This window comes from Chrysochloris asiatica, unplaced genomic scaffold (genome assembly GCF_000296735.1).
Source record: "Chrysochloris asiatica unplaced genomic scaffold, ChrAsi1.0 scaffold00032, whole genome shotgun sequence".
NCBI lineage: Eukaryota > Metazoa > Chordata > Mammalia > Afrosoricida > Chrysochloridae > Chrysochloris > Chrysochloris asiatica.
In genome coordinates this window covers 431,552-444,069 of record NW_006408550.1, presented here as the reverse complement: position 1 = coordinate 444,069, position 12,518 = coordinate 431,552, and the positions used below count along the sequence as shown (strand labels likewise).

The 12,518-nt window shown below is 41.7% G+C and overlaps 1 protein-coding gene across 1 annotated transcript in view; it reads right to left on the bottom strand.

Moving 5' to 3' along the window:
* The window catches only part of PRKAR2B (protein kinase, cAMP-dependent, regulatory, type II, beta), a 108,453-nt gene that overhangs the window by 23,174 nt on the left and 72,761 nt on the right, over positions 1 to 12,518 (bottom strand). The window contains exon 4 of the mRNA XM_006859267.1: positions 11,031 to 11,114. Coding sequence (XP_006859329.1) covers positions 11,031 to 11,114 — 84 coding nt within the window. The remainder of the gene's footprint in view (positions 1 to 11,030; positions 11,115 to 12,518) is intronic.

The following is a 12,518-nucleotide window of genomic DNA, read 5'->3' as shown; positions in this document are numbered from 1 at the left end:
ACGATCTATGATAGAATGAATGTAAAACTAATGTTCTCCCATGTAAACTATCACATAATTCACAATAAAACATTTAAGAAAAAAAAAAAAGAAGCAACCATTTCCCACACTAAAGCAGATTTATTGAAACTGAAATGAGAAACATCATAACTATGATTCAATGACTATTTAAACTACTGTATATACAATTAAAAAAAAATTCTAGTAATTGTGTGGTTGACAGAGCACAAGGATAAAGTGCAGCTACTGAGTAAAAACCAAGAGGTGAAATAAATCTTTCCTCAGAACAAATACATTAACAATTCAGAGGCCTACAGACAGAAAGAATAAATGGGTATAGACAAAGACAGGGCCAAAATGACCCAAGTCATTAATGGGGCTGACTTCTTCTGCCACAGAATAAGCTCTGAATTCTTGGTACAACAACAGCTGCCCAGCCATAAGGAATTGTTAATATCCATAAATTAAGAAGGTGAAGATAGATTAAAGAGAAAGAAATAAGATGCAAGTAGAGAACACAGGTAAAAATGGTAAACCATTGCTGATCAAGAAGAGGAAAGGAAGACAACATGTGGCTATCTTCTTCTATTGGGTTTAGAGAGGATTGTGAAGGTATGAAACCTACCATATGGAAAGCACTGGAAGGGGCAGTGATGAGTGAGAGATTCCCAGGGTTTACTCGGGCACCGAGTGCAGCACAGGTGAGCCAGCGTGGAGAGGGACCCATAAACCCCAGCAAGCTCCAGACCTGGAAGCATGTGGTTCATCTGAGTTGGAAGTGAGTCACAGAACTGGAAGCCAGGGGGCTAAATTAACGTTCTCTGGATCAACTCGTGTTTTCCTTCCAAGTCCCTCCACCCTAAACAAAGAATGCCTAGCAGCTGTGGCTCAGCCCCAATGCTCCCCAAGAGATCAGAATGAGGTTTTTGGGAGAAACAAAACAAATAAAAACTACAACAACTGTTGTTAAAGATGGTGCCCTAGAACAAAGCTCTTCACACACTGGCATTAAGGGTTCCCCAACCTAACAACCGGCTCCTTGTCAGCTCAACCTAAAAAGTATGGCTATGGCATATGACAGACCTACCCTACTTACTCACAGTTCCAAATCAGCTTTTTTATTGCCTCTCAGGAAGCCTCCAAAATTAAGATAAACAGCAAAGTAACACCGGATGAGACAGACATTTCAGGGAACAGTAGAAAGTTTTTAAAACATTCTACTTTGTATTCACAAAGATACTCAAGATGATGTAGTCCATGAAACAAACAAAAGAAGTTATTTAGAAAATGACCAACTCAGGGGGGAAAAAAGTGAATAGCTTGAAAATTAAAAACACGACTCGACGGCACTTAACAACAACAACAACCATCAAGTCAGTTCTGACTCACAGCAACTCTATAGGCCAGAGTAGACTTCCACTAAAAAGATGAGGCTGTAAGTCTACAGCAGAAGACAGCCTCATCTTTTTAGTCTCGGAGCACCTGGTGGGTTTGAACTGCTGACCTTAAAGTTAGCAGCCCAACACTTAGCCCACTGTGCCACCAGGGCTCCTTTCATGATATATATTGTTGTTAAGTGCTGTCGAGTTGGTTCTGACTCATAGCGACCCTGTATGGGATTTCCGAGGAGTAGCTGTTTAAGTTTGAACTGCCTCCCTTGCACTTGAAACCGACCTTGTGGACTAGTGCATGATCCCACAGCACCACACCAAACTGAACTTTTATAAATAAACCTACACTGGTAAAACTAATTTAAAAAGAGATTATGGGATATCTCGACAAATAAGTAAGGAAGAGAAAAAAGAGTAGACACTTTGCAGAGTGTGCTGCCATCAAAAATTTAAGAAAGGAGTCCTGGTGTGGTGCTGTGGATTAATGCACCAGACTGCAAAGCCATTTGAACTACAAGGTCAGTGGTTCAAGCTCACCAGTTGCTCTTTGCAAACCCTATACAGGGTCGCTATGGTTGGAACCGACAGCACTTAACAACAATATACTTGTAGCCAGATGCCTATCATAATGCTGTAAAGATAGCCGGGGGTGGGGGTTGGGGTGGGTGCTAAAAGAACCTGGCTCCTGAGCAACTGGAGAGAAAAGACGTTTCCTTTTTACAGGAAGTTCTTTCGGAATCCTTGCAAACTATATACATGTGTTGACTGAAGTTTAAAAAATTAATTTAGTAAGCCAACCTTTCCATGTGAAATACAGAACATAATGTTGTATCTTCATGCAGACTAGGAGAAATGTTTGGGAAAACGACACCAATGAGTTTGCATGCAGTCTTTCTTCATCCTCTCCCTGCACCGCTGGGGGAGCCCTGGCACCTATAAGAGGAAAAGCAGTGGTGGTGGTGGTGGTGGGGGGCTGGAAGGAGCGGCTGTAGCCACCATGGCAGTAAAACAGTGTTTGCTTGATATGGTGTTAACTGGCCCCAGAGGGACCATTTTATCCAAATGAGTTCATCAACCCAGGCAACATACAGTCACCTTTCAAAATTCACAAGTTTTACTAAAATTTTCTTCTGCTTCTTATTTATGTCAACTCTTGGGGCAGGTGGAGGGGGACTATCAGCTTTATTGATGAACTCTGACTTAAATGGCAACTAGCAAGAGGAAAAAAAATGCTATAAAAATTTGGGGGTTGATCTTGGAGCTAAGTTGCATTTTAAAACATTAAGACTTAAAGAATTTATATACAGATTATGTTAAAAAGTAATTCCTGATAAAATAAAGAACAATGATTTATTTCCAAACTTCTCTATGTGACAGACGACTGTCCTACTCAATTGAAATGTAATTTCCCCATAATTGTGAACAGAATGGAAAGAACGGAGGAGATATTGAATATGCAGAGGCTGATCATGACTGGTAACCACTGAAGGAAATCCACAGACTATTCTCCTCCCGAATGTACCTGCAAGACAGAGCTCAGTGACAGGGCGCTGACTCACCTGGAAACGAACCATTTACTCTGCGTTGACTAAAATGGCTATCAGCTAGCACAGGGAAATGAGTTCACTTTGCTTCAAATTAAAAATATTTCAGAAAGGAAAATGGCTTAGGGAGTTCAGCATTAAAATATTCATGAAAAGAATACCTTCAAAGAGGTTAATAATTGTAAAGGCTGCGCTCAGCATGTATGAACATACAGCCCTCCAGAGAAAATTGAGAGGTGTAAGGTTTTCAAGCTAAACAATGACTTCAGAAAATTCAAATGACATACAAAGTCAAGATGACTCTTCTTGCTAATTAGTCATTATTGTTTCCCTTTTCCTCTTTCAAGTTTTCCTATCATCTCAGGAGGTGCATGCCACCTCCAGTCATTCCAACCAGACACCAACAGTCAGCCCTGGATACTTCCTCTGAAGCCCAAATTCAGTCACTCACCACGATCCAAGCTCTGTCAATCAAGCGTTGAAATACTTCAAGAACCCATCCCTGTCTGTCCATCCTTTGTCTTCCTCCCCTAGTCCAGGCCCATTTCTTCTTCCTGGATCACGTCACGTTTTCCTAACGAGGCCTTTTCTCTGTTCTTGTCCACATCACCCTCTTTTCTCTCTGCTTTATCTTCTACATTGTCACCACAGTGGGACTGCGGCAATCTGACTGCTATACTTCTCTGCTTGCTGTTGTTAGGCATCGTGGAATCATAGTGACCCCATGTGACAGAACAGAACTGCCCTGTAGAGTTTTGTACGATGAACAACAATCCTTAACAGAAACAGACCAGGCCTTTTCTTCCACTGAGTCACAGGTGGAGCGCTTAACCACTGCACCACCAGGGCTACATAGGATCCAAGAATTATCAGCACGCACACACACAGTGGTTTCTTCCTTCTCTGCTGAGCCTGTAGGATTTACCCAATGCTTCAGCATGACACCGGAAAATGACCTTTCAGAACGAGCTCCCATCACTAAACGTCTTTCACTTCAGAGTTCTAGTGCTAACTCTCTACTTTTCTTCCACTCATTTTCTGAGACTGCTCAGGTGGCCTCTCCAGGTTCCTGAAGTCTCTGGTTGGGCTAAGAGACCTCCACCGTCTCCTTAGGTTACCTTGGCCATAGTGTAGCACTTACCATGTCTTACTGAAATGCTTTGTGTACATGTTTATTTGTTGTTGTTGTTATGTGCCATGGAGTCGGTTCTGACTCATAGCAACCCTGCATAGGGGTTTCCAAGGCTGTAAATCTTTACAGGAACAGAAAGCTTCATCTTTCTCCCACAGAACAGCTGGTAGTTTTGAACTAATGACTGTGACATTAGCAGCCCGATTCATAACCACTACGCTACCAGAGCTCCTTGCATGTTTATAGCTCTTGTTAAATTATAAGTTTCAGGACAATAACCATATCTTTTTTTTTTTTTTAATGTTTATTGTGAATTATGTGATTGTTTACATGGGAGAATATTAACTTTACATTCATTCTATCGTATATCGTTTCATTGCCATGATTACAATCCCCTCCATATATTATCAACCAACCAAAGTTTATACCCTGCAAGCCTGCCCCTCAGTCATCAGCACACAGCCCCTCTCCCTCTCTGGGTGTAAAGTCCCCAGCTGCTCCATCTTTCCACGTCATCGTCTCTGCCTCCGTCTCTGGCGTCAACGATTTCTCTGGGTAGGGTCCCACACTCCACTCTTCTCCCTTGATGGTTCCAGGGACCTCGGCTCCTGGACTGCAAAGAGTCACTCCCTCCTTTTGCTTCAAAATGTCTACCTTTACATTTCCAACCCTCACAGTCAGTCCTGATAAGTATTCACCATTGTACCACAAGAGACCTATCCCCATCTCCTTTCATCAGCCCCACCCAGACTGATTGAATATTACTCAGTGGAGATTCTACCTTCCTCTGTGCCCTCTGGATCTAGGCTCCCTCTTGAAAGCTTGTAAGCCAGTCACTTCTTGCCTTTGTAGCCCCCCATTTTGGATAGCCAATATCCATCCCTGTCTACACTGTGTATGGAGGGGGTGGGATTGATCCTTGCTGTAAAGATTTGTTCCCTCTTTTGAGCTACTGCATCCATAGGTGTAGATCCAGTTCATCAAATTGTATCAGATTACTCTTTTTTTGTCCTCTTCTTTCTTCTTCTAGTTGAGCTGTGATCATCCAGTCACCGAAGCCAGATCGAGTGGGTATTATCTGCAAGTGTGAGTGTTCTTGTGCAAATGTCCTCTCTTCTTATCAGCTGGATGCTTCATTCTCCACTCTAGTCCTCTGTGGCTATGTCACTGACTCTGGGTCCAAAAGTCCCCAGGTCTTGCCACAATGTTGGCCAACAAGTTTTCCACCCGGGTTCACACGAGTTATTGAACATTGTAGGGCTTAGCTCGCAGCTTGATTGCTGTTTTTCCCTCACTTCCCCTTATTGGTGAGGAACATGGTCACTAATCAGAGCGTATATTCCCATTAAGTCTGTTTTGGAAGAGGGTTTGCCTTGAGGGGACCTGACCACTTGCCTTGATGTCTCCTGGGCAAGCAACTTGCTTGTTCTTGTAGTAGTCAGTAGGACTGCCGTTATTGTTTTGTATTTTTCCTGCCGGTCTTTCTTTCCAGAAGTATCTTCTGTTCTTCTAGCTGCTCCAGGCTGGTCTGCTAGTCCTTTCAAGGGGAAATTTCCCACCTCTGAAGAGTCTGGGTGAGGTTCAGGATTCCACCTATAGTCTTATGTAATGCAGAAGCTCCGCAGGAAGCCTCCTTCACTGGGCATGTTGTAGCCCCATTTTAGGTATTCCAATCAGTTATAGGCAGAAGACGGACTTACAAGCTTTCTATGGTGACATTTCAGCTATTCTTTTCTCTCCCCCTCAAGTGTCCATTTTATAATGGTATGCCAGGGAAACCAAGATTCAAAAGACAGCCAAGCATCTGAACATTATTTCCCCCTTTTTCCCCATTCTAACCATGTCTCTCAATATTTGTATCCCAGAGCCCTATTGTTCCAAGGTTGTGCATACATCATTATTTACCTCTGTCCCACTTAGCCCATGCAAACCTGCCTAATTGTTCTCCCATCCGCTTTGTTCTTCCATTCCCCTCCCCTTTCTTGTATATTGCACGCCACCCCCACCCCCCCCATAGCATCCAAACTACCCTGTGTCTATTGTCTGCCCTGTGTTCCACCTTCCCCTCCTTCCCCTCACCACACCCACTACATCCAGGTAACCATCAAAGAATTCCCTCCCCCTGCCCCCCATATGGGTTATCTTAGTCTTTTACAGTAGTGCTCTTATGCAGTATTTCTCCTTTTGTGTCTGACTAATTTCACTCAGCATAATTTCCTCAAGGTTCATCCATGTTATGCGATAGTTTACAGCTTCCTTGTTGTTCTTCAAGGTAGCATAATATTCCATTGTGTGTATGTACCACAGTTTGTTTATCCATTCTTCCATTGATGAGCACTTAGGGTGTCTCCATCTTTTTGCTATTGTAAATAGTACTTCTATGAACATTGGTGTGCATATATCTACGCATGTTATGGCTCATATTTCTTGTAGGTAAATACCAAGTAGAGGAATTGCTGGATCATAAGGAATTTCTATTTCCAACTTTCTGAGGAAGTGCCATATTGCTTTCCAGAGAGGTTGGACCATTTTGCAATCCTACCAGCAATGCAGGAGTGTCTCAGTCTCTCCACATCCTAGCCAGCATTTATTGTCCTCTACTTTTTTGATCTTTGTTGTTATTGCTGGTGTGAGATGATATCTCATTGTTGTTTTGATTTGCATCTCTCTAATGGTTGGGTCAGAGATAAAGAGGAAGACCCCCAATGAGATGGATTGGCCAAGTGGCAGCATCGATGGACTCAAGTATGGCAACAGTAGTGAGGTTGGCCCACGATCAGGCAATGTTTCGTTCTGCTGTGCATACGGTCACTATGAGCCGGTGCCGACTCGATGACAACAACAACAACAACAATAGCTAGTGATCGTGAACATTTCTTCATATGTTTGTTGGCTGCCCAGATCTCCTCCTTGGTGAAGAACAACCATGTCTTTGTGGATTCCAAAACCTTGTACAGGCTTTGGAACACAATAGGCAGTCAAGAAACTGAGCTGAAAGGAGTTACTATCTGCTACAAGATTATTATCTTATTTGTAAAATACTTTTGGCATTATTATAAAAAACGCACTTCACAAAAAAATTAGAAGATTGTTTAAAATATGAGATAACCCAAACCTTTCAATCTTATTCCAGGTGACAATTTGTTGAAAAATTTAAATTTTACTTATGAATACCTGATATCATTTCTAAAAGAATCTGAGATAAGAGGAAGATGCATTACATCCTTTTCCTCAAATGTCAAAAACAGATCTTTTAGAAGCAACATTTGCTTCTTCGATACAAAGCACTCCACAATGGAGACTATCTAAACATTCTCTGTCCTTTAACTGGCAATTCATAAACTAGTTTTTCCTTTTTTTCCCATGAACTTGTTTTAAAAACGTACATTGAAAATCTTCAGCAGAGCGGTGCAAGAAATCTATTTTAATTTTTCAGTAGTGACTAAACAGTGGTAATCTGTTACCTAGTTACTGCTGAAAAATTAAAATACTGGTTCAATTCAACAGGGAAGTATGCAAACAAAATAACATATGGTAATACCAAGCTATCTATCGAACTACAACTTTTTCACTTCTGACTCTGGTCCTCAAATTATGGTTATGGACCAGCAATATCGACACCTCCTGGGAGTTCGTTCATAAGAAATGCTCTAGTCCAGACCTCAGGAATAGGAACTGAATTTTAACAAGATTCTTGGATTATATGTAGACATATTACAGTTAGGGAAACATTTTTTTGCTAATTTCTAAAAATTTCTCGCATAACATTCTAGCCGAAAAATCCTTGGATGAAGCTTACCCCTAGGGGTAAAAGTAAGAATTAATTTTACAGCTGTCTTCTGTGTGTATTTGCAGCAAATTAGTTAAATACTAATTCAGTTTAAACCCAACACAAAAATTATCATCATACACACACACACACACACAGTTGTTTCTTTACATAATAGTTACTTGGATTCCTAGAGGTAGCAGATCACATAGTCTGGTGTTCTTTATTTTCACAGAACTAATTTGGTATTATCTGAAAGTCCATCAAAATTCCCTTTAATCACTCACTTCACTAATTCTACAAGAGAAGATTCCCATTCACACGCTAGTCTCCTAAATTTGCTCTCTTTATTTTGTGTGTTATACTTCCATCCTTAGAGGAAGAAAAACAGCAGCCTCATTCTTTAGAGTGCCGCAGTACAAAGTCAATGATAATTCTGGACAACTGTGATAAAACTGAACAAAGACTTTGTCTTAGAGAACATCTGATCCACTGGTTGGCCCCAGTACAACCCAGAGCATTGATTGAACCAGTCTTTGTTTTCTCAGTCCTGACTCCATGACTTAAACAGGGAAGGTGCTCAGTAAGTCTGGGTTCAATGAACTGAACAAATACACTTAAGACAAAGCAGACTCACTCTCAACAGGCCACAGTCACGCTACGAGAGTATAACTAAGGGGTTTGTATAACTTAGCAAGATTCGGGTTCTAGATTATAATTTATTCTAGAGAACAAATATTACAAACAACAATATCCAATTCTATAAATTATACAATATCCAATTCTACAACTTATTATGAAATATGTACACTAAAGTGTGGTGCTGTAGGATAAGCACTGGATTGCTAACCACACGGCTGGCAGTTCAAATCTACCAGCTGCTGCTTGGAAACTCTATACAAGGTCCCTATGAGTCGGAACTGACTTGACATTTAATAACAACAATAACATGTACACCTAAATAACTAGAAAAGGTTATTCAAAGCATTCTTATTCTTGTTCAGTGAGTTTTTTGAGAGCCTGGTGTGCAGTAGTCCAGGTGGTACAAATGACTAAGCACTGAACTATGAGTCTAAAAGTTGGCAGTTCAAAACCAATCAGAGGTGCCTTGGAAGATAAGCCTGGTGATCTCCTTTGAAAGGTCACAGCCTAAAAACCCTGTGGAGTCCACGTGGGGTTACCATTAGTCTGAATCAGCAATTGGTAACAACAGTGTGTACAGAGCCTTGAGTGGCGTATGCTATCTAAAAGTGAAATAATCCCAGCCCTAAAGAGAATGGATGGATGAATGAAGTGGCTAATGGACCTTTGGTTTGATCAATACAGGCAGGCCTGTCAGAGCCAGTATGGACATACAAACTTACACTTGTTATTAAGTGCTGTCAAGTTGGTTGCGACTCACAGCGACCCTGTATAGGGTTTCTGAGGAGCGGCTGGTGGGTTTGAACTGCCAATATTATGGATAGCAGTCCAGTACTTATCTTACAGCACCACACCAGGACCCCACTGTAGAAGACATGGACTGATACAGGACCTCTACCTTTAGAAAAATGTCCTTTTGTAGGAGACTGCATCTTAAAAACTGTGGGTCTTGATTTAAATGCCTCCTTCTTTAGGAAAGCCAACTCCTGGTGGAGCACTGTAGTATCAGCACTGGACCGCAAGGTTAGTTTGAACAGCAAGGTCAGAGGTTCAAAGCAACCAGCCACTCCTTTGAAACTCTATACAGGGTCACTATGAATCAGAACCAACTTGATGGCATTTAACAAAATAACAACTAGGAGAGCACTCTGAAAACTAAAATAAAGAATTTGAACCAAAAAAGTTGGGGGGATAAATTACAAAAGGCAACTCAGTTTGCACATTCAGAACATGGTGGTCGGGGTTCTTTGCCAAATGGCGTTTAACAATAAGTAAGTATATTGTGGAGTCCTGGTGTGGTGCACTGGACCATAAGGTCAGTATGAACCACATGGCTGGCAATTCAACCTCAGCAGCTGCTCCTTGGAAATCCTGTACAGGGTCGCTATGTGTTGGGACCGACCTGACGGCACTTAACTACAATGAGTATAAGCTGTGATGAAGGGGCTGAGCACTAAGACCAGAGAGCAGGGCAACACCCTGAACAGCATGCACACTCCTGCCTAGTGGGCATTAGGAGATAAGCCTAAGTCCAAAGAACAGAGATTTCAAAATCCTTAAAAGAACAAAATAATCTCCATCTACCTTTAAGGCCAAGTAATATGTTACTTTAAATATATGTATAATGTAGAAGGTAGGCATTATTGGCTATTGAGAAAGGAAATGTATGTTGGGCCCTAAGCAATCCTGCACATTCTTACTGAATGTACAAAGAACACAAGGCTCTCAGGAGCCCAGGTGGCACTATGGGTTAGGCGCTATGGGTCAGGTGCTGGGCTGCTAACTATAAGGTAGACAGTTCAAACCCATCAGTTGCTCCAAGGGGTAAAAATGAGGCTGTCTGCTCCTGTAAAGTTTCAGAAACCCTGTATGGGGTCGCTCTGAGTAAGCGTCAGGTTGAGTTTTAAGCTCTCCTTACTTTGGCCGTTTCGAAGGGCTGCACTTGTAGCAAGTGACCTTGAAGGATGAGATAACGACCTCCCTCAGACAAATGGCAGGATTCTTTGCTCTGCTCTGCAGGCAATGGTCCCCAAGCTCATGCTTCTCTCTTGTAATAGGACCACTGCGCTCACCCACAGTGGGCCTTCAGCATCCTCCAGGGTGGAAGCAGGAAAGACCAACACAAAACAGCGAGAAGCCCTGATTCCTTTAGTAATAAAATCCACTGTTTTTGACCCTGGAACTCGGTGCTTTCTGTCAGCATTAATAATACAGTGACAGGCTGGCTTGTTGGCAAATACCTTTTTATGTGTTATTGAATTGAATTTTGACTCCCAGTGACCACACGTGACAAAGCAGAGCAGCCCCCTATGGGTTTCTAGGCTGTAATCTTTACAGAAGCAGATCACTGGGTCCTTCGCCCAGAAAAGCACTGGATGTGTTTGAACCACACATCTTTTGGTTAGCAGTCAAGTGCTTACCCATTGAGCCACAATGGTCCCTTTGATAGCATGTTAGCTGTTAAGGAGGGTAAAATCCAGGATCCTGCACAATTCTTGACACTGGCACTGAAAAAACACACCCCATTATTCTATTATTAAGGTTTATCTTACCGGATCCAAGTTCTTAAACAGCAGGATGTCTTTGCAAGCCTCTTGCAATCTATTTCTTTGATCATCAGTTTTTGGATGAATAATCTGAAAGGATAACAAATTTAAAAACAAGACACCATTAATAAACAGTTTTTCACTTTACAGACCCATCTGGGGGACAAAAATCTCCTACCAAAAATTAGCAAGATGATAGAAGAAACAATTATTAATGCTGAGGCCCACTTTGGTGGCTAGTAATTAAACTATAACCATCAGGCCACTCAGTGGGGGAAAGTTAAGAATAATTTGTTTCGCGGGAACACTGTGAATTCATCCAAGGAGCACTGGCTTTTTAAAAACTGAATCTTGCTCCAGGTTAGGAGGTTCATTATGCATAGTCTGTGAGTGACACCAAAGACTCCAAAGCTCCCAGCCAGCGGAAGAAGTGCAAACACACAACAGGTTAGAGCCATGCTGTACATGTAGAAACTGCCTTGATTCTGTTTTTACTGAGTATGTTAACATTCTCCCAGGATGGAGCTCTTCCCTCTGAAACAAGATAAAGTTTCTAGAAGCAACAGGTTCTTAAATGCTTTCCTACTTCTAAAGAATCTCATTTCTTATTTTCATGTTTCAAATCAGACTTGGTGTGAGCTCCCTTCTGGATGAAGGATTTGCTTCTGAATAACCAAATGCAATACTTTGTTATTATTAAGTGCTGTCCCGTCAGTTTCAACTCAGTGATACTGTAAAGGGTTTCCAAGGAGCAGCTGGTGTATTTGAACCCCCAACCTTGTGATAGCAGTCCAGTGCTTACCCTATGCACCACACCAGCAGTCTTCAACAATATACCCAAATCCAATCTTTATTATGCTAGAGAACACACTGTTTTTCATTATAATGTATCTCTAATTTCAACATAAATTTTTTATTAAACAAACATTTATTTAGCATTTACTGTGTTGTTGTTGTTAGGTGCCATCGAGTCAGTACCGACTCATAGCGACATTATGCACAGCAGAACAAAACACTGCCCAATCCTGGGCCAACACCTCACTACTGAGTCCGTCGATGCTGCCACTTAGCCAATCCATCTCATTGGAGGTCTTCCTCTTTTTCTCTGACCCTCCACCTTACCAAACATGATATCCTTCTCTAGCGAATTGTCTCTCCTGACAATATGTCTGAAGTATGAGAGATGAAGTTTGGCCATCTGGGCCTCCAAGGAGCACTCTGGCTGCACTTCTTCCAAAACGGATCTATTGGTTCTTTTGGCAGCCCATAGCACTTTCAATATTCTCCTCCAACACCATAACTCAAAAACCATCAATTCATCTATGGTCTTCCTTATTCACTGTCCAGCTTTCACATGCATATGAGGTTATGGAAAATACCATGGCTTGGGTCAGGCGGACCTTAGTCCTCAAGCTGACATCTTTGCTCTTCAACACTTTAAAAAGGTCTTGTGCAGCAGATTTGCCTAATGCAATACATTGTTTGATTTCTTGT